This window comes from Diadema antillarum, unplaced genomic scaffold (genome assembly GCF_040938485.1).
Source record: "Diadema antillarum isolate AM-2024a unplaced genomic scaffold, OU_Dant_1.0 scf00000128, whole genome shotgun sequence".
Taxonomy (NCBI): Eukaryota; Metazoa; Echinodermata; class Echinoidea; order Diadematoida; family Diadematidae; genus Diadema; species Diadema antillarum.
In genome coordinates this window covers 46690-70341 of record NW_027271017.1, presented here as the reverse complement: position 1 = coordinate 70341, position 23652 = coordinate 46690, and the positions used below count along the sequence as shown (strand labels likewise).

General features: G+C 39.8%; 1 protein-coding gene across 1 annotated transcript; it reads right to left on the bottom strand.

The window, feature by feature from the left end:
- Positions 1–2144: 2144 nt before the first annotated feature.
- On the bottom strand, positions 2145–23169 carry LOC139720450 (protein phosphatase 1 regulatory subunit 42-like). The gene is made up of 7 exons (XM_071631808.1): positions 23038–23169; positions 18909–19075; positions 14351–14489; positions 13031–13265; positions 8904–9047; positions 4178–4433; positions 2145–2288 (listed from the first exon to the last, which is right to left on the bottom strand). The coding sequence occupies exons 1-7, from the start codon at positions 23167–23169 to the stop codon at positions 2150–2152; spliced, it is 1212 nt and encodes a 403-aa protein (XP_071487909.1). The 3' UTR covers positions 2145–2149.
- Between the last annotated feature and the right edge of the window lie 483 nt (positions 23170–23652).

The following is a 23652-nucleotide window of genomic DNA, read 5'->3' as shown; positions in this document are numbered from 1 at the left end:
CTGATAATCCCTTCATTGTATAGTGTTCTACATCCTGGTAAGATTACCCTGGTAAGCACTACAGACCTGTATACAACGTACTTCAGAGCTGCGTTTCTCAGTAATCACTTTCCCAGAGTGTGTGCTTTCTTTCCGATATTTAGATTAGGTGAGGAGAGCCTATTTGAATTGAGTTCTATATCATTTTAAAGTTTCCTGTCTGCTCTTTCAGAATCTGCTTTTAACTAAGAATTCATGTCTGGCGACTTTTTGTTAGTTTTGTGATGCAGGGTCATATAGTTTCTTCAAGAGCAGATACATGTACAAATTGATTGTAATAACAGTGCACAATGTCCACTGACAGCCAACTTGCAGTATAGTTCTAAGTTTGAGTTTTGTGTACTACTAACTCATATTTCTCCTGCTGTGTTTACTGTGTTCTGGGGTTATTTCCATTCAAAATTAATCTCTTGCTGATGAAACAAACAAACTTCCTTCCATCAAAGCCTTGAAAACATCAACATAAATAACAAATAAATGAGCTAAACGTGTTGTTGCCAAATGTTAGACAGCAAGGAGAGGAGAACCTGCGATTGAAAAGTTACCTCAGTATACAGTCGTGTCATTTAAATTGAAATCTGAAGCACCGGTCAGACTGCACTGAACTATGCATGGTTTCACTTCCAAATCTTTTACTTTACATACAATATCATGTAGTTTGGACAGTCTGACTGCAAACTTCTCTTTGAATAAAAACTTACGTTACCAGTGAATTTTCCTTCAAACCCTCCTGCTCGTACTTAGTTTTGTGAAATGTGTCCACACACGGCTGAAACTTCACAAACTTTGTCTTGTGATTAGATCCATATTGATATGATATATTAGATTCATAATTATCCATGTTGTTGCGCGTGTCCTTTTTTGGCATTCACTGAGGGCATGTGGTTTGTGCCTGTATGGAGCATGTGTGTTTATAGACTGAAACTACGGATAGTTTTGCAACACTCAAAACTACGCGTAGTTTTGTCAGTAGCGTGATCGCTTCCTCAAGCTACGGAAAATTATCAGAAAGTAAACTATGCGTAGCTATATGTAGTCATGATGGGGCTATTGTCAAAGTCATTGCCTTTCAGAGTCAAATGAGTTCACATGCACTATTAAATGACAAGCGTGTATTTGAGACGTTCTACTAACATTGCAATATACGTATTTAGTGTTGAAGAATGAGGTAAAAGAAAAAATTATTTACAAGCGAATGCCTACAGAGGAGGAAATAGAAATGAAAAGATTTCTGACAGAAAAACTTTTGCAAAAGTTTATGGAAGGAATGTGTGAGAACACATATTCTGTGCCAAAATTTGCCCTTGTCGATGTCTAAGAGACATCAGCCTAGTTGAACAGTGTGCGTAGCTGAATAACAGTGAGTGCTGCATGCTACTATCCCGTGGTAGTTTGTGACATGCTGACCACCCCTGCAACAAAGTGGATTCATCAAATGCTGCAAGAAGAGACAGCCCATCCAGAAGATTCCATTTTTTAGCAGATGGGGGGGGGGGGGGGGGGGGGGGGGGAGGGGGAGGGGTGGGAAGCAAGTCAACTGTATCACATACATTGTATCACCAAAAAATGGCTATGATAGTCACAAGATCCGCTGTTATAGGCAAATTCCAAGTCACATCACATGAGTGGACATGTATACATGCATGGACATGTATACATGCATTGCAAGGCTCTGACTATCAACCGGACCATGACCACAAACATCCAAGAGGCAAAAAAGGGGGAAAAGGTTTGATGTCAATTCAATTTGTTCTTAGTCAGCCGAGGTGGATCATTCACTGTTGCTGTTGTTGCTGTGGTTTTGTTGCTGCACATGCCAACATTACCCCCTCACTAAAATGGACAAATCCCACAAACACACGCTTGAAGTGGGGACTGGACTATTCCAATAGAGCTCTCCAGGGGGTTGATGCAGCAACATGTGCATTAATTTATTTTTAATCAACTGAGGTGAAGTTTTCATTGTTGCTGTTGGAGTTTCACATACCAATACTACCCCCTCATTAAAATGGACCAATCCCACAAACACACACTTGAATTGGGGACTGGACTATTCCACTGGAGCACTGCAGGGGGTAATGTACCAACAGATGACTCTTTGGAGCCTCTCTCATGAGATGGATATGACATGGCCCGTAAGATTCAGGTCCGGGTCCCCGTTTGTTAGCCCTAGTCCATGATCGGAGTTTGGGAGTCCGAGTCCGATGTCATCTGGAAAGGTGGTGTGCCTGGGAACTATGGGGAATTGCCTGCAATTAGAATAAGGCAAAAAAGAAAAAGAAATAAATAAATACAAAGCTAATATACAGCATTTATTCATCATTGTTTTGTAAACGTCGATCGTATGACATAAAACAGACCTCCCCCCCCCCCCAAAAAAAAACAAAACAAAACAAATCCCAAAGTTCCTCACTATCTTTTTTTTTTGTCTTACAGTGGGTAAACTGTGAGTAATAAAAAGTAAACGAACATTACAGTAGGCTGTGTATTCTAAGCCTAAGCTGTCTACGGAGAACTCATATCTGAAGTAATATACTGCTGTTCCTGAGGCCTTCCTACCCTATAAACAATGTAAGAAATATTAAAAGAACAAGAAAAGAAAACAAAGTAAAACAATATACAGTCTCAAGTAACACCTGGAATCACAAAACTTTAGTATGCTCAGTAAGATTGTGTTTCCATCTGGTTTCCCAGGACACCTAGTAACAAATACTATGTTACAAGCTACCACTGACCTGGAACATACAAACCTTGCACTGCTTTAATACTCAAGGTAACGGTGAGTCGCATGAATGGTTGAATTTATAGAGCATTTGGGAGAAGTGGACTTAAATCTGATAAGCTTCATGCAATACGCATTGACTCCCCTTTCAGGTATTCCAAACAAACATTTGTTGAAGTTGTGCTCAACCCTAAAAAGACTGGGGGAGGGGGGGGGGGGGGAACTTTTGGGGCCAAGATTAGGTGTGGCTTCGTGCATATTTAGTTTAACTCTTTAACTCTTTATGTGACACGTGTGCACGCCGGACTCAGTCGATGGCATGCCAAGTTCACATATTTTGCTCAAACGCACAAACCTGCCCAAACCGATACATGAATTGTCAAATGCCATAGTACAGCGAAAGCGTTTCTTGTGATTTCATTCCTGTCACATCTAGCTTGCACTTTATGGAGTGACTGACTATCAAGCCTCAAAGTAAAGGCATACATTTCCCTTGTCAGGCCCCACCTGGAGTACTGCTCAACTGTCTGGAACCCCCATCATACAACTACACTGTACCATCAACCAGGCGGAAGCTATCCAGAGGAGAGCTGCCAGGTTTGGGCAGAATGTATACCAGTGCAGAGAGAGCATAACAGCTATGCTGCAGAAAATGCATTGAGCCACACTACAATCCAGGAGGTATCAAGGCAATGATGTACAAAATCACTAATAATCTCATAGCCATCAACAAAGACACCTATCTGAAACCAATGACAGACACCAGATTGCGAAAGTACCATCCTTCCAAATACCAACCCTGACAACTCACTCCAATATTAGATGCATGTAGGTACTGTACTCCTTCATACCAATAACAGTAAGGCTATGGAATGCACTCCTTGCAGACGCCCTCACCGCCACATCACTGGGCGTCTTCAGGACTCGCATCTCTGCATGCTATCCCCGCACTGGAGTTTTTTACTCGCACCATGTGAATATTTGCACGACCGTCCACCGGCATCACATACTCAAGTTTCATCCTTAGCATCATATCCAGAATTGGACTTTGCTGAGTACCGACGTAGACGTAGCCGTGCGGTTCCCTATTGGATCTGGGAGTAAATTCTAAGTTCCTGTTACAGTTTCGTGTGGAAAAGTCATGCCTCTACGGTACAATTATGTAGCTATTGGTCATTTTAAAAAAAACCCACAAAAACCATCATAGATTTGTATTAATTCACATTAAAGCAAAGCTTGGCATTTTCTCTACAATTTTGTTCATAACATGTTGAGGGCCGGTAACAAATATCCATAAAGACTACATTACCTAAAACACAGACTATTTTCCCAAAGCATGAATATGTTGCTCTCTCAGAATAATGTGGCTCACAGGGGGTTTACACCATGGCACATGAAGAGTAAAAGTAGGCCTACCTCTGGGCTCTTATCTCCATATCTGTTAGGCTCTTCTTTCCCAGGGAGAATGGATCCACAGCCCCAGCCCCAGCCCTGGACCTGCTGCCCTGTGGCGCCGATGCGGGCATGTGCGACTTGGCCAGGACCGCATCAAACTTCTTCTTCCCGCCGATCATGCCGGGCATCATGTAGACCCTGCCGGGACCGGGACCCGTTGTCCGGTTCCACCGGGACCCATTGCCTGGTGGTAAGACAGGTGGAAGCTCACGATCCACTGTGTGGAAAAAAAAAAAAACAGACAACAGGATGAACAGAAATATGGCCAGATAATTAAGATCATCGGATGCTATTAGTCTTATACCTAGAAATGTCGCTATGGCAACTGGTATGTCTCCGCCATAATGCATGGTTCTCCACATAGGTCTATATAGCATAATGTTTAAAAATGTGTGATGACAGTTTCACGTACAACTGGCAAAATATCAAAATGACAGGTTAATTGTCAAAAATGCATTGACTGTTCACTTTTCTTGAACTAGGTTTACTTCGATGAATGACTATACTGTCTATTAAAGAGTGCAGGTATTTAGGGATTTGAGCATCTGTACCTAACTTTTGACCCTTTTATAAGTTTAAAGAAGAAGTGAAATTTAGTACGTTCACTTGACCTTTGATCTTTTTACCTTTGGGCAAGAAACTTCCAAGAGAATCTGTATTGGGTAATACATGCATACACTAAGTTTCAAGAAAAAATTCTGCAGGCATTGCATGAGATAGGAGGGAAATAATGGTACTTGATGAGTTGACCTTGACCTTTGGCCCCCTGACCTTTGGCCCATGACCCTTAAATTCCCTACATGATCACTGCCAGTCAGTACATGCATATATATTAAGTTCCATGAAGATACCTTCAAATATTTGTGAAAAATGGAGAAAAAAGTGAAATTTCAACATTTTCACTTGACCTTCAAACCTTGACCTTTGACCTTGTGACCCATAACTCTCTCTGGAGAATTTTTATTTGGTAGTTAATGTATACACCAAGAATCAGAAGAAAATACCTCCATGCATTGCATAGATAGAGGGGAAATAGTGAAATTTTGAGCATTTGGGCAGCAATTGAATAAATACCAAAAAGCTGAGTCTATCAAGCATACAAAGGAATGCAAAATGTATTTAAACTTTAATTGCATAGTGTAGACCTGCTGACACAGCAAGGTTAACTCATTATAAGGGGCGTCTTCATCAGCCCGAAGTTTCAAAATAGCGCACTATTTGTGTAGTGAAAACGCAAATAGTGCGCTATTTGATTGGGAAAATTTTCCCCCAAATCTTGGGCTAGTTCATGAACTATAGCGTACTAATTCATGTGCATCTCCATTAGCCCGAAAATTTCTTGATCCCACCATTCATTGCGGGGAAGCACTGGCTGGTGCATGTACAATGTAAGCAAGAGACGTTACAAACTGTTCCCTTCATTTTGCTTCCCGGCGAAGGCCCTACTTATCACGGGTACAGTGTCCCGTAAACTGTCAATAGTTGATTGCACACTAATGTGCCAACAGAATGGTAGAAAGTAGACCTGAAAGCTCATTACATGTATTGTGTACACAATCGAAATCAATGCGACGAACGCGAGTCAATCGAGCTTGTTACTATATATTCTGATACCTACTGTACCTAAACATGTGTCCGTACCAGACTGTTGTGTATTGTACATACAGTGATACAGGAGATTTGCACAGGGAAATCCACTTTCGAACTAAAGAGTGATGCAAAAGTACACATAATATGTCAAATTTCGGGCCAATTTTCCCAAGCGGGCTGTTTCGAGCTGATGAAGATGCACATTCGCAATATCAGGCTATTTTCCCAGACCACAAAACATTCTGCTAGTTCGAACTTCCCGCTGATGAAGACACACCTAGGCTATGGCATGTACCACACCAAAATCTTCACAGTTTCAAGACGGACTATGCATCGGAGATCAAATCAGGGTCACAGTGTTTCATACAGACTTTTTTGGGGTTTTTTTAAAACTAGTAACAGATGAAATGTTTGCAGCTTATATAGCAGCACAAATGCTCTAAAAGGGAATGGCTTGTTGCCAAGTACAGTATGTAGATGTAGTTGTTGCTATCATAAACAGGACAAGAATGAAAATTGTAAGCTTCTTAAAACTTAACCCTAACCAGGCCGGGGGGGAAGGGGGGGCCTCCGAGGCCCCCCCTCGACGTTCCGCGCGATGTATCGCAATCGCAAAAAGCTATTGCCGCGACGTTTCACGACTTTTTTCTTTCGAGTCTCACGCATCTTTTGACACCAAATTTGCGACGCCCGGGCGCGCGGTTCCAAAGTTACGCATAAATACGTACATGCATGTCAGACCAAAAATTGCTCAAAAACGTTAATTCGTGTACAATTTCAATGCAAACTGTGCTTACTGGCAAATTTCATAAAAGCATGATTATTTTGGTGTTTTATTGACTAAAATCAGAGATGAAAAACATATTTTCTTGTTCCAAGCGATGTCGCAGACAAATTTCATCGAAAAAAACAATGGAAAACATAAAGTCGAAAAAACAAAGAAATACATAAGAAATTCAAAAAACAATAAAATACTGAGGAATTTTTTCTGATATCACAATTTCTTTAAATTACATTTGCTAAGGACACTAAAAAGAATATTTACACAAAAAATGTGCCTGTTTTGAGCTTTTTTGTGTGATTTATACCAAATAGTCTGATTTTATGCATCATCATGCATAAATTAGCATAATTTAGCATAAATGATGATTTTTTTGAAAAATTAACTTCATGGTATTTTAGATTACATCATAGGCAATGTGTGTGCCAATTTTCGTCGCAATCGCGCGGTCGACGGCCAATCTGGAGGGGGGGGGGCCTGTCATGATTTCAATGAGAAATGCCCTCCTCTGAAACTGCTATGACTACATACAGACATTTTTGAGTTTTCATGCATGGAAAACACAAATTGTAGATTGTACATTTTGGGGAGGTATTTGTAGGTATCAATGGCTGCAAGTCATACCGGAAGCTAAATCTTACAGAGCGAAACCTGTTGAACATATATTACACAGTAGCTTTTCACTGTCAATGATTGGTACCCCCATAAATTCACAAGTTGAGATTCAAGCAAACAAATGATAAATAATAAAAACGGACAATACGACACGCTGCACGAACCACGTCCGACACTTTAAAGCTGCAGGCAACATCGACATTGTCCTCAATCATGCGCAGAACAAAAATGCTGCAATCTCCCATGTGTGCCCAAGCTCATCACACAAACACCAACATGGGAGACCTTGAAATCAGTGATACAATATACTCATTGCACAACAAATAACACTTTAACTGGCTGAGGGAATGATTTCATCTCTGTAGATATCTTCCATTACATCCCACAAAAGTATGTTTGACCAATGGGATTGCTTAATTTGGAACATGTGACCGAGAGATGTTTTTCTCCTATTACATCCATACCATGAGACTATCACATATGTGATAGTTTTTTTTCGTTAGCATGTTTTACATGCCCACCAATGGAATCGATAAAGGTATCACTCTCATGCATCAGCCATGAGGGAAGCAAGCAAGTTCAAGTGGCACACATCTTTGCACATCGCACAATTATCAATCCATCAGTATCGCCTGTTATCACCTTGAATACATCTAATATTACTTTATCCGACTGGAAGTATGTCTCCGTACGTGCCACAGACCATGGTTTTGCAGTACAACCACATGTGTTGTAAACGTTCAGCATGATTACAAAATGAAAATCTGCATGGTTGACTGAACACGTTTTCATCAAATCTCAACTTTGTCAATCGATGTGGGATATACATGTAAAGCAAATTATCATCTCCCATTTGTCGGGCAATGGATACAATCTAACATCGCCTCGGTGATCCGTGAGGTGTCTATCAGCACTCGCCTTTCGCTCAGCCTTATAGACACCTTGCAGATCACCTCGGCAATGTTAGATTGTCCCATCGCCCTCGCAGTCGATGATTATTTGCTTACTCTGCTGTTCATGAATCTTCACTAAATGTTTATGTTGACCATTAATCAATATAGAAGAACAGAATGTATCCTTTGCATCTTATTATTGTGGTCTTTTTAGCATTGTAGATTAGCGATGCCTTTTTTGGGGGGTGGGGAGGGGAGGGGAGAAGATGCCAGTGATATGTCATCCAGCAAAAACATGACTTTAATCATATTTTTGTGTACAAAAACGATAGGTGCACTCTGCATTTTATTAACATCATTGCCGCTTCCAATTTGCATGTTTTCATGAAAATGAGTTAAATTTTGATCAAATGATAAAGCTTTATTTCTATACGTCTGAAACTTTGACGAAGCTTCAATCTCCTAATTTTACTCTATGCAAACCCACTGGCAGATCCAGAGAAGGGCACACCAGGCGCACGCCCCCTTTTTATTCTTTGTTTAAACAGAAAAAAAAAATAATAATGAAAAAAGGGGGGGCACGTGCGACCACTTTAATTTCGTAAAGGCACCTCCTCCTTTACGGAATTCCAGGATCCGCCCCTGCATACAAAGTACCTGTTAACTTGAACACGATTTGGCTACCTCTGCTTATTTTTTTTACCCTGACGTCCATACAAAATGACCTCTCACCATTTGCAGAATACAAAGTGTACACTGTGTGAGAGATGAGAATGATGGAAATGACAGACAAGAATGTCTGGCTTACTTGGCAGCATGACGTTTTCCTGGCTGCTCTCAGCTATCCGGTGGGCTTCCTCTATCCTCTGCCGTTTCTTCGCCTCCTTGGCCTCTTTCCAGCTGACGAGGAAGTTCTTCTCCGTCTCGCTGATCTCTCTTCCGTCGAGAACGGCTGCATACGGCAGAATCGGAAGAAAAAGGCATCCCTCCCTCAAATAAGAGTATGCAAGCCATAGAGGGGAAGTAATTTTGTTCATGGCCACTTGGTCTACTATCAAATGGTCGACTTCCCAATTCGTCTATACACCACTACAGCTAAACTCACTAGGTCTACTCTCAATTTTGTCTAATTCACGTCTGGTCCAATTCTCACTTGGTCTGAAGCCCAGTTTGGTAATTTTCATTTCGTCTAATGACCAAATGGTCTAATCGCAATTTTGTCTACATGGACTTTTTCCCATTTTGTCTAATAATCTGCGGGTATTGCAAACGAAATGGGCATAGCCCATCTGGAATTAGACCAACTGGTAATGAGGCTACGTAAGTGGCAGTTGGACTAAATGGTCATTAGACAAACTGGTTGTAGACGAAATGAGATTTAGACCATGTGGGTTGAGACTATAAATGGCTATTAGACAAAGTGGGAGTAGACCAAGTGATAGATCACCAGAAATTTCACTTCTTTCCGAATGTATGAAATGCTGAGTTTGGCAGAAACTATTAAAGAACAAGCCTTATGGTCTGTAGAAGGGCAAGTCCAAGATAACACGCGCGTTACGTATGGGACATTCAGAGACTTTTATGACCTGAAAAATAGTGTTAATGGCCTTTGATCATATTGAACTTTATTAAGTATGATCATGTAAAAATTGAGAAAAATGACCTGGACAATTATATTCTAGAAGAGAAAATATGTGCCGTTACGTATTGGACCAGAAAAATTTTTTTGAACATTTTTTTCAACCTCAAAACTCTCTGAAAGTATTTCATTCTACAGCTTGTAACTCACTGTGATGAAAGTCACAACACTCGAGATTATCACAGGTAAGTTTCATGTCATTAGGCAAAAAGCTGTAATTACAGGTTCTAATTAAAGGACAAGTTCATCTTTATAAACATAAGGATTAAGAGAATGTAGCAACATTAGTAGAACACATCATTGAAAGTTTGAGGAAAATCAGACCATCGGTTCAAAAGTTATGAATTTTTGAAGTTTTTGTGCAGTACCCGCTGGATGAGAAGACTACTGCAGTGCATGAATAACTTACAGTTGTAGATGTCACATGCGTACAACAATATAAGGAAAATATAAAGAGAATTTCACAAAATTCCATCTTTTGAAAAAAGTACACATTCCCCTGACTCCTTACCGACAAATGTTATGGGTAATATTATTCCCCCTACCTTTAGAAAGAGGCAAGTCAAGTGCTCTTTTATTATGCGAAAAAAGTGAAAATATGTTGAATTTTCTTTTACATTTTCTTTATACTGTTGTACGCATATGACTCACAAGCTGTGGTAGTCTCCTCATCCAGCTGTTCCAACACAAAAAATTTAAAAATTCATAACTTTTGCATCGATTGTCCGATTTTCCTCAAACTTTCACTGATGTGTTCTACTAATATTGTTACATTTTCTCAATCCTTATGTTTATGAAGGTGAACTTGTCCTTTAAAGACAGACATGACGTGTTACGTATGGGACAGTTACGTATGGGACACTTTGTCCCCCATTCATTTAGAGTGTGAAGAACCATGTTTATGGGTATTTTGCATAGTTATTGAAATAAAATCAGTTGAAACTACTCAAATACTGATCCGGATTGTCAAGGAAACAATATTCCCAAAATATTCACCATCATAGTCGTATTCAATCATATTTTTATGTTTTTATGACCAACCTGAGTATGCATGCCCTTTGTCCCCCATTCGTTTAGTGTGTGGAAAACCATGTTTATGGGTATTTTGCAAAATAATTTTGCAAAATACCCATAAACAAATTTTTGCATAATTATTGAGGTGAAATCAGTTGAAATTACTCAAATACTGATCCAGATTGTCAAGGGAACAATATCCCCCAAATATTTACCATCATAATCATATTCAATCATATTCTGTATCTTTTATGACCAACCTGAGTACAATGTATGCCCTATTTCTATCAGGATAGTTACTACTAAAAAATTGAATAGTTTAAAGTGTTTACTTCCATTGATGATGGGCAGTTTGCTGTTTAGTTTCAATAAAAAACAACTTGACACAAGAAATATTAAGTTTAATAAATAAGCAATACCTGCTGCATAGAATTCCAGTAATCAAGTAGATGTATGTTGTCTGTCTAGCAGTCAGGTCATTGATTTGAGTCACACCTCCGTATGTATCAACCCATGAATTTTGTTGTGGCTACTACTGAAAACTGAATAAGGACAATTTGTGTATCACTTGCAATAAAAAAAAAAAATCCTTTTACTTTTTATATACTTTTTTTTTTAATATCACAACCATTTCAAATTGGATCTCCATCAAATTAACTTTGAATTCCTCTAGTCTTAGAATTGTATGCTCTTTAGTAACTCATATTATTGGTTTCCAGTCATCTCATAAAATGTTGAAAACTGAATCCCCATTTCTACAAAAACTATACCATCCCTTTAATGCTGATTTTCATTGTGTATTTTGCCATCTTCCCCTCCCCCTTTCTGAAAATTGTTCAGTCAAGTACATGTATTGTTTCAAGTGTCTATAACTCAAAAAGTAGCTACAAAGTTGGGATGCTTTCTTCAGGATGATTGACGATTTGTGTACTGAGAGACCTTCCCAGCTAGCTACATGCATTCACATGCAATATGTATGAGGATGTCCCATACGTAACGCATTTGTCCCATACGTAACATTATTTCAATGCCTAATAAAAAATATTTCTTTTACTTTTTTTCTTTTTTCTATGGTATTTAATTTCTCTAAACAATAAATTAGAACTTTCGAAAAGGACATTCAAATAACCTTAGCAATTTCAGAAAAAACCTTAAAAAATGACCTCAATTTGTTACGTATGGGACATCTCATGATAGGACACGAGCTAATTTGCATAATCATTTGCATAATCCCTAAATTTTCATCCCAAGTTAAACTATTTGATGAACTTCTTATGTCTTCATATTAATCAAATATCATTTGCTTTCCTTTGAATAAATATGAATTTTTATAGATGTCCCATACGTAACACTGTGTTTTACATTTATGCAAATGAAGCCCTTGAAATTTGCATAAATTTACATAATACCATTTTTTCCTCCATGGAAATCAAAACTTCAACTCATAAGCTTCAAAATGATACCAAATATGTCAACATTGAGCAAAGATGAAATTTTGCCTTCTGAGCGGACCTTATCTTGGACTTGCCCAGAAATCAAAGATCTGTGACTGCTCAGTCCACAAAATGTACCCAAATATCGCTACACTTGTTCACAGAGACTTTCTTCTTGGCCAGTACACTCCACTAATAAGATGGCATGCTTGATCTATAGACCGATTCGGGTTCGTTGAGGGCAGCAGACAATTTGTGGTAACTAGGCGCAGCCATTAGCTCTAACTGCAGTGTCCCAGCCTACACCCCCTCCTCTCCCCCATCCCCGGGCAACATGTTTATCGCGCACTTGTAGCAGGAGAACACGCACTTGTAACAAAGGTTCGCGCCTAAAGCAAGCGTTCGCGCACTCAGTACGAGACGCCTATTGGCTAAAACAACCATGCATCAGTTTTTCATTCCGTGCGCCTGCTAATGTAGGGAGGGGGTGGGGGAGTGGGGTCGGCGGGGACACCGCAGTAATGGCGCTGCCCATGCCGATAATACACAAATCACCTCACAGAATCGGTCTATACTATCATGAACAGCATGTCAAAAAGAGGGAACTAATTTCACACTCCAACATTGTAGCTCATGTACTGTGTACAAACGTACCAGTACATTCTTAACCCGTACAGGATGGTCTGATTTCCCTACAACACGCATTTTCCGTAGACCCCTGCCCAAGTTTATTCAGGACTCATCTTCAATGGGTTAAACTCGCAAGGAGCACCCAACTCCCAAAATTTGAGAAAATAAAAACCTCACGACATAATGCTGTACACAGTAGGTTTGCTTCTCCTGTCTCACCTAGCTTGCTGTTCATGACGATGACCCGGTCCCTGTACTTGGCTTTGTTACAGAGGGGGTTGCCAACCAGCTCCAGCCGCCAGATCTTCGGCCAGCTGCCGACGAGGGCGGCAAGCGCCTTCATGTCGCGCAGCTTATTGTCGGAGGCGATGAACTGCATGATGTTGCGCAGGATAGCCAGCTCCGAGATGTCGTCCAGGCCGTTACCACTCACATTGAGAACTTGCAGGCCACTCTGGGATATCATTCAATAGTCATAACAACAACAGTGTGGCGATACTCAATTTTATAAAACAACTAAAAAGAATGTAGCTATCCGATTGGTCTATTCCCCATTGCGTGACATTTAGTTAAAAGTTTCATTGCACGCTGTGGCTCTCAGTTGTGCAATTTTGTTTGAGCAAAAATGGATAGCACATGGCTGACGTCACCCATTTCCATTGATTCCTGTGTTAGACTCAAGATTGACTTGAAGTTTTTGTTCCATTGGACGGCTTTGATGTCACAATAAACAAACATTTGCCACGCTCACTCAACAATTACAAGAGCACTTACAAGCGCGTACTTTTGTCACTCATTTTTGTAAACAACTTCAACCAATCAGCTTTGCGTATACAGTACGTACACGGTGACTGTAATTGTGCGGCTACCCATTCGTCTTTCACAGAAAATGGTTGCCATTTCTGTGCTAAATTCAAGAATCTGTGTGGACCACATCTGTTGACATAGGTGTTGTATAAAACAAATAGTGTATGGTCTTCACTCGTGCAATGGAACAAGATTTTGCACTCGGTGAAAAATGAGGCGCACTATTCAACTCGGCTTCACTTCGTTGAATACAGTGCCTCTATCTTTCACCTCTTGCGGAATCTTGTACACACCATTTGTACAACTGCACTCGTGACCATTCACTATTTGTGTTTAACCATTTCATTTCTATACCACGAGAGGGGCATAACTACTTCGCAAAAAAAATGCACATTTGTGGAATACAGCCAGGAGAAGAATCTCCTCTGTAGGAGATGAAAATATGAAAAAAGTTTTTGAACGATCACACACTGCACAATGGATGGACAACACATGGCGCTCGCCGGATAGCAAAAGATTGCAACAGCTCAGGGGTCCGTTTCATAAAACTTATCATCAGTGACAAGTTGTTATTATTGTTATAAGCTATTGAAATCCTTGCATCTGATTGGCTGAGAGCAAATTTGTCATAGATATGTGACAGTTGTCACTGATAACAAGTTTTATGAAACAGGGCCCAGGTGAGCCAAAATACATAAAAAGGCTTCTTGGCCATGATGGCCTGTAACTTACCGAGAGTGCTACCAGCGTCCTGGGCTCAAAGAGCAGCCGTTCACCCATGGGGAGTTTCTGGTGTTCTATGTGGAGCTCCTTTAGCTCCAACAGCTTCTCCAGTCCTTCCAGAACTGCTATCTTGTTGCCCCCAAGATACCTACATGTACATCCAATGGAGAAAAGTGTAGTGCTAGAACAGTCATGTGACCAGTAACCATGGCAACCTGTCTAACAGTCATCATGCATTATATTCCTAAATCATAATTATGACATTTTTTATATTTGTACCACCTAATTCACAAGACAAACCAGAGCACTCTCAAAGGGGTTCTGTTTGAGCATGATGGCCTACGTTTGTATCCCCCGAACAGGTCCCCTTATACCCTATGTGGATGACTTTTTAGGCCAAAATGTTGTGTAATGTGGCAATACAAGGAATATGACATGTCATCCTATAAAAGTCTGAACAATGAGGGCACTGTCAAGGAAAACGTTTGTCACCAACTGGTAGAATAACTTCCCATGCACCTCAAGAGCAAGACTGAATAAAATCCAACAAGAAATGTGGCTGATTTCCAAATCCCTTTTGCCAAATGTAGTGATTACAGTATATTATGCTATAACCCATGCAAACAAAATCTGTTCTTTCTCACTTACTGCATGAAAGAAAATGATTCTCAGTACCGCATTATTGGTATACAGATGTAGCATGAGTTAATTTTTAGAGATCGAGTTCTCCATTCCCCAGTGTGCAGAAAATTTTAGTGGCCTCAGCATGATCTCAGGTAAAATACATTGTAGTATGTACATACAACATGTAAGTACTGTGGATCTACGAGTAGCCATAAACTTAGAATAAAACTGAAGACATGGGTGTGTACATATGTACACTGTTCAGCAGACAGTGAATCAGAATTTCAGCAGCCTCATTGAAACAAATTTTGTACTACAACATTTGTACATAGAATCAATCAAGCATTTGCACTGCAGAGAGTTCAGCCTAATACATTCTGTCATGTCACACACTTTTTAATACTGCACATTACATGTATATGCACAACACTCCCTGACATCTTTTTTCCGCTATATTTTATTGCAATACAAAAAGAAAAAAAAAGCTTTTGAGGGAGGTAAACCTGAGCTTAATTCTCAGTGAGGACATCAGCCCAGCTAGTCAAGCCATAAATATGCTGACAGTCTCCTGCCTCCTTGTTGAATCAAATGCACTGTTTTTTTTTGTTATATACAATTGGTTTGCAACCATATATTTTTAAATTATGTTTTTGTTATAGGCCTACTGTAGCAGAGACTGCACCTCTGTATCGCTTCTTAAGTTGTCATTTGATTATGTTTTGTTTACATTTTTTTACAACAATGTACAAGTAATCTATTTTTATCTGATTTGAGAAGCAGAACAAATCAAGAACAAACAGGCAAAAAAAATGTGCTCTTAGAGTAAATAAAGAGCTTTATTACGAAGATTTTCTGATACGTTTCATTTCAGCACGGCTGTCAGTGAAGTGTAAGAATTCTAATTTTAATGGAAAAAATGTTTCAAGTGCCCTTTGTAGCGTCTGGGGAGTTGAAAACAATGTCTGTATGAATAGTGCCAATACAACCGGGCAAGAAAGCATGCCCTACTGTACATTTAATATGAACAGACCAATATTGCACACTGTGTGTGTACACACTTGTACACATGTATTGTACATCTAATAATGTACTTACGTACAAGACACACATGTTGCCTGTTACAGGTAGAGCGGATGTGAGTCAGAGACTCCAACTCTCCCGTTCTCGACGGGAGATCTCCCGCCGAAAGCCCATTTTTGCAAAATCTCCCGTTCTCCCGCTTGAGATTTCATTTCTCCCGCCCTGGCTCTGTGTCTCCCGGTGGAAAGGATTTCTTACTTATTGCTATCGTATGTTGAAGAAATAAGCCTTAGATAGCACCAGAGAACATCTAGAACCCTAGGAACTTTGCGCTTCGCACACATCAACTTGGAGTCTCCCGTTTGCTAGGGGTTTCGGGCGGGAGAATCTCCAGATCAGAAGGTGCTTGGGGTTGGAGTCTCTGGTGAGTTTACATTTGTATGTCAGGCAAACATTTGTAACACTTGTGAAGTCATGTACGTACATCACAGAAGAGTTCTTTATTCAGAGATCCCTTGTTTTTACATTTTTTTTTTCTTTTTTTTGATGGCTATCTAGTCTTTGATTATAAGGGCTTTTTACACTTGTGTTTCTTAACCCCGGACTTTCTCTGACCCAGGACTATCGTTAGTCCCGTACCAATTTTTTCAGCTTTTTACACTTGCCAATTAGTCCCGTACCATCTCTTGTCCGGGACTAAGGAGAAAACTGACATTTTTACACTCGTATTTCTTAGCCCCGGACTTTCCAAACCACATGAATATTCATAATTACGCTGTGTTCTGCACACGTACACGCACGCACTGGCAGCACTTGATTACCTCGTTTCTGATTGGTCAGTGAGGGTCGGACTTCGTCTCCGTCGCTTAGCCCAGGATTATTTTTTCGTTCTGTTTACACTCACTTGCTTTGCAAAATCTCCCGTTCTCCCGTTTGAGATTTAATTTCTCCCGCCCTGGCTCTTTGTCTCCCGTTGGAAGGGATTTCTTACTTATTTCTATCGTATGTTGAAAAAATAAGCCTCAGATAGCACAAGAGAGCATCTAGAACCCTAGGAACTTCGAGCTTCGCACACATCAAGTTGGAGTCTCCCGTTTGCTAGGGGTTTCAGGCAGGAGAATCTCCAGATCAGAAGGTGCTTTGGGTTGGAGTCTCTGTTAGCCCCACCGTTGGTCCGGGGCTAAGCAAAAATTTACAAGTGTAAAAAGCCCTATATATTATCAAAGCAAACACTGTCTTTGCTGCTTTTGATATCACTCGCGCGGTCAATGTACATGATTTGAAGGGCTTGTATACTGTATACTTGTAAATGTACAGCAAAATCCATTGTAATGTAGCAGGGAATAGTTTTCCAACTCAAGTTAGATTTCCAGCTGATGAACAATATTTCACATGGTATCCTGTACACTTCCAGGTCTCGAATTAACCGACGGCCACCGACGGCCATGGCCGTCGGTGTCCCTCTCGTTGGCCGCAATGCCTTTTTTTCCTTGATCAAAGTTACGGCCAAAAAAAAATGTGCCCTTTTTCTTGTGGCAGTGGTGCCCTTTCAGAATGAAAGTTATTATTTATGATGTATATAGTATGCCCTTTCTCAAATTCTACTCAAATATCATACCTTCAGTTCACTCGCCTCCAAATATATCTGATTCAAACTCAAAGTATCTTTCCGAGATGTACGAGACGACGTGTACGTACATGTGTCTACACCTGACCGGCTTTTACCGTCCCGACTGCCTAGCCTCCGCAGCGCAGCGGCCATAGAGTTACTACATTTGTAGCTAGGCAGCGGCGGGCCGGAGCAAGTGGTCGCAAGCCATGCTAAAAAATGCCAGGCCTGTCAGACGGCTGCGAGCATTGCCATCTCTCTCGCTCTGCATTCATGCCTGGCTCCGCCCGACACGACCCGCACGCGCCAACGCCGCACGCTCAAAGCAAAATGGCGCCGGAGGTGCTCCAAAGCGAGCGCGGCGTGTGCATTGAGAACATACTGTATTGCAGAACCTACATCGTATTGCGCATGGCCTACTGCCTAACATCGTCTGCTGCGGAGAGATCTTATGCGTGCGTGCGCTGCTGGAGTGTAGCAGCATGGTCGATAGCATACAGCTCTATGGGGCATTCACATCAAGTATAAACACCCAACATGCCCTTTCGAATGTGGCCTTTGTGCCCCTCTGACTGACCTAAGTGCCCTGGCCTCTTGGAAAAAGTGCCCTTTTCTAAATGGCCTTGCCCCTCCAAAATCCTATTTTGAGACCTGCACTTCTATGGAATAAAAACTGCTACATGAAGGATAGCTTGTGTAGTCAGTGGTATGAAGAATGCATAGCAAACTGTGATGGGATACCAGAAAAATTATTCCCTGATGTACAGTTGTAGTCTTTTCTGCTCTTTTTTTTTCAGGAGATTGAATACAGGCATCTATTATTAACAAGTTTGCCACAAAGTCTATATCTGTGACCTGGGAAATATGTACCATGATTGCCATGTATGCAATTTCCATGAAATTTACATAATAGAAGTTAAAATCTATGCTAGAATTAAGAAAAATAAAAATGTCTATGCACATAGCTTTCAAAAATAATCCATATTCTTACAACCTATAAAAACATTGATTTTTTTTTTTTAATACTTTACAGTACAGTGTATATATTGTGGATCTTAAAAGATGAATTTAGATATTTAAAAAATGCTGGAACTTAATCTCTTCTCAGTCCACCTTCTCTAGCACGAATTCATGATAATCAGGTTAAAAAAAGGAACATACACGTAAAAAACAGTTAATTAGACCATTACATCAGAGTGCATGGTGCATCATTCCAAATTATTTATCATCTAAAAAATCAAAGGGGAGTTCTAAACATATTGTACATGTATCTCCACGAAGACATACAAAATTTGAGGAGTACAATGTACTTACAGCTTGGATAGTTTGTGTAATGGGGTCAGATTCTCCAGGCGGCTGATCTGGTTGTTCTGGAGATACAGGTGCGTCAGATTGGCCGCAAATCCGAGGTTCTTGATCTGCGAGATGTTGTTGTCGTAGAGATAGAGGACGGAGAGGCTGCGACACTGCGACAAGTCGTCCTGGTTGAACACACAGGGCACAGAACAAAAACATACAGTCAAACTTGCCATGGTTATACTAGTAATTTCAATTTGGGTATCAAGTAAAATGACATACCGACCGGTACTTCATTGGACACATGCTAATATCCCATCATTTCTTTCAAGTAGGGTATGAATGCTCAATGTCAAACATTATGTAAGTTTTATTTTTGACTGAATACATCCTACAGTACAAATCTTCCCATGTCATATGTTTCACTATGAAGAGGAGCTGATTATACATGTATTATTATTATTTATTTTTTTTTTTTTAGGATGAGCGTACAAGGGTGTACATGTACAACTGTACATACGTACATTTGTACCTGCTATTCAAATGTTTTGCTATTTACATGTAAATAGCAGTTCACCAGAAATTAACCAAACACACAATAATAGCAGTTCACCTTTTTCTCCTGTTCATTTAAACACTGAGATTTTGAAAACTGGCATTACATACGTCATCTTGCATGCTTTGGTAGTGCGAGATAAAACTAGAGTGCCTGCCAAATAACTGTATACGCCATATGCTGTATTTTATAGCGAGTCTACATTTTCACATCACATTACGGGAGCGGATCTTTTGCGAATTTTTTAATCATTTTGCGAATCAGGACTTCCCAACAATTTCGCAAGTAGTTAAATTCACGATTGTGGAGTTAGTACACTACTGAACAGAGGAATGTGTACGGTGGATGTCATATTCCTATCAGGATCAGAGTCAATATTTTCGCATGTCTTTAAATTTGCGAATAATACGTGTACCGGTACCTGACTCGCAAAATTCACAAAAATAAAAATGTTGCAAAATATTTGCTGCATAACAGTACTACGCTTTGTTGCAATTCACCTACAATTGTAGACTCTACAAGCAAAATGCATGTGTTAACTTTTTGACTAGAAAACCATTTGGAAAGCACAAACCTCTACCAGGCAGCTCATTTTCACCTATTCATGCTGAAAATTACTGTACCCAAATTGAAAGATCTTATGCCTTGTGCTTTAACCTAGTCAGCTTCCTGCTGCGCTGCACTTTGAGCAGGGCATAAAAATTCCTGGATCACTACCAAAAATTGTATCCCTTTTTTGTGTGTCATACGGCAATATGAATTTGAATTGAATGTACATGTAAGTTTCATCCGAATCCACTTACAACTTATTGAGTAATTTTGCAAACAGACAAACAAACAAGGAAACCAATGTTGGCAAAAACATTTGAATCTCCTTGGCAGAGGTAATCATTTCCTTTTCAATTCATCAATTACTCCAACAAATATTTTTGTCAGAGTAATTCCCCTTATTTGCATACATGTACCTTTTGCCCTGCATACAACCGTGTAATTAGTGTCTCTAGTAAAACTGTTGCTAGGCAGCATGTCAGAGGAACAAACACTGGCCATCCCAGACTCAAAATCTTCCTTGGGATTGTTTGAACTTGTAAAGCCCAACTTTAGTTTAAAGTTTGGTTTTAAGCCAGATTCATTACACAGAAACGGCTTGGGTACCTTCACATCTTTACAAAGCCTCGAGTACTCGCTTCATTGAGAGCTCTGCAGATTACAATGATGGAGTATCACTTGAGAATCAATGGAGCCACACTAAGGGGTACAATGTTTATTTAGTCTGCCCACCCCTCCTCAGTCATGCATACGGTGAGCAAGCTACATTGTACATTGAACGCTCCACATGGCTATTCACAAAACACCACCATTCCATGTAGAATTGATACAAAGGAGATCCATTTCACGCTGAAATCTATGATTACGTATTTGAATGGTGACAGCAATATTCTGAAGCTAATACAGTATTTTGTCACACCTCAGACAAACTGAGGAAAAACATGGGCAGGAAGACAATTTAACCAGCAGTTCAAATTATGGATTCCAAAAGCTCTGCAATGAATTAATTACAGTTTGTTGCACTCTAGTAAGATCAGAACTAGTCTTGTATCTCACATGTTAAAATCTTCTAAAGTGCAGGGCAAGATGAAGTGTGGCAACTCTTAGCCACACTTCTTGCAAAATTTGGGAGTCTCAGTCTTATGGGGCTTTTTACAGGACTGCAGGGTCTCCTGACAAAATTTCAATAAATTTAATCTAGAAAGTGAATAGATTGACAATTTTGTCAAAAGGCATAATTTACCATTTGCAGATGAAACAAAACCCAGCATTAGTGCTTCAAAATAGTTCTCAAATGGGAGTATTAAAGGGAAGAAACAGCCAATGTAAAAATTTGAACCTGTATAATCAATATCAAGTATTGAAAATGTGAATAGTCATAATGAAAATGTGAACAATAGTTATAATAAAAATGTTTCCAGACTAAACCATCTACATTTATGGTTTTAATGAGAAAAATAGTGATATCTCCTACTAAATATCAAAGGCTTTATAACAAAATTGTATGGTAGGATGTTTTGTGATACTTGACTGACCTACAGTGTACACATACAAAACCTTTTGTATGCATCAAAAGTGATATCTTGAATAGTTTTAAATCACAGCTCCCAAAGGTAAACGGGACCTAATAACTATAAGCCCTACTGATTAAATCATCGATCAAGACACTGTATGGGGCAACATCAGTTAAACAGCTTCAAGTCTAAGCTCACAGGTCAATGGTCACTGGAAACAGAAACTAGATTGCCTTTAAAACTGACCGCCCTGTGGATACATCACATAGAACTCCTCAGGCTCAGGATAATTGAATCCTTTGAATGGCCCTCTACAAGTCGTCAACTTACTGGGCATCATCATGTGGGTACAATTGTAATTCAGGTAATAAAATCACTGTTGCTTGAAAGATTTAAAGATAATATGTTGTACCATGAACCAAACTGAACTGAACTTTTTACTGGATGCACATTGCCTCACTGAAGATACATTGTAGCCACTGTAAATACAATGTTGTATGTCATCATGCACTGTACTAATAATAAAAGAGAGCATTCACGCACTTACATTGTAAGCTACAAATATTGTATATTGTAACCATGCATCAGTAAATTTGTCCAGTAGCACAGCTTGCCCTACCAGTGAAAAGAAAATTTGTCCCCCATTTAATAAAACAGATGATGCACATGTACTGTACAATTGTAAGCTTTTGTGTTTTGTGTGTGTGTGTGTGTGTGTGTGTGTGCATAATTCTTGGTCAGTACACTCAGCTTTGCCTCATGGGTTAAACATTCTGCAGTCACAACATGCACACAATTCCTAGTGACACACTCAGACCTGTGCATCATTTGTGTAATGCATGCTTGCTTGCTTGCTTTTTGTGCATACAAGTAGTCCATTTTTGTTTAATACAATGTAGTTGAATAATTGCATTTCTACTGGTTCATTCTACGGTACAGCATTTAAGAACCCCCGAAAAATAAGAGTGTGATAAAAAGATTTAAAAAAATATTGATGGTTGGGGGAAGAAATATGAAAGATAATTAAAATGGAAGAGAAAAAGAAGGAAGAAAGAGATAAATAGAAAGGGGAGAAAAAAATCATGCTTCATTCACTGAGGAGAAACATATAAAGCGTCTGGTATTGACATGATTATAATCATTTGAAGAATTAAGACTCACTGTCTGAATATAGCATTTGAGCTACAATGAAGTGTTTAACCCGTCGAAGAAGAGTCCCGAGTATACTCAGACAGGTGTCTATGCGAAATGCTTGTTGTACATAGCAATATCAGTCCGTCCTCAATGGGTTTTAATAGAGAATATCATCATCAATGTAACAATAAAATACCACATGGCAAAAAAAGAGATGAAAAAGAACCTTCTATCCTGCAATAAACACTTGAAATTGTCCTAAATAAACCACAGCATTAACCCGTTGAGGATGGACTGATTTTGCTATACACGCATTTCCCATAGACACTTGCCCTCATTGAGTATTCTCAGGACTCGTCTTCAATGGGCTAAAGAGCAGATGACTTGTACTCACGATTTCATCAATGTGTTTCTCTGAGAAGTAGAGATGCGTCAATTTCTTCAAATACTGTGAGAGCCCCTCGTCTTTCTTCTTCCGCGTAGTGGCCGACGACCTTGCTATGAGGTCAATGGTGAGCTTCACCATGCTGGCAAGAAATATGAGTTTACAATTTTGATATAACGTTCTTTGCTTCTTTTTTTTCCCCCTCCTTCAGTGAAATGCAGGGCGCTATGGTGATATCTCCACAGTCTGTAAGCTACATGTTGGACAGGTTGCAGAGGAGGTTGGTTTTCCAAGAGATGGTAAAGTCTGCGTACAACCTCGTGGGTATAATGACTGGTGCAAAACCGGTTCACGCTTTTCCATCATTGAGAGAGGAGATTAGATTACCCAGATACTGTAGCCGGCAGCGACAAGGAACATTCATGGGATTTCATGGATGTGAGCTGTGGCAGTCAAACCCGCATGGGTGCTGTATGTCAAAGAGAAACAATGTCCGAATCAAACATAGAAATTAGCTGGTTCTATCATTTAAAACAAAACAAAAAATGAATGAAAAAAACAACAACCAGGCAATGTGATTGCATTTAAATGCGATGATGCACAGTACTACGGAAGCAGTCTGAG

What these genes read in the sequence shown, in the direction of transcription:
- LOC139720450 (XM_071631808.1), bottom strand. Translation starts at nt 23,169, where the DNA reads ATGGTGAAGCTCACCATTGACCTCATAGCAAGGTCGTCGGCCACTACG. An exon ending in TTACACAAACTATCCAAGCT is followed by an intron (nt 14,490 to 18,908) that starts GTAAGTACATTG and finishes ATGTACATGTAG; the next exon opens with GTATCTTGGGGGCAACAAGA. An exon ending in CGTCATGAACAGCAAGCTAG is followed by an intron (nt 9,048 to 13,030) that starts GTGAGACAGGAG and finishes TGCCGTATGCAG; the next exon opens with CCGTTCTCGACGGAAGAGAG.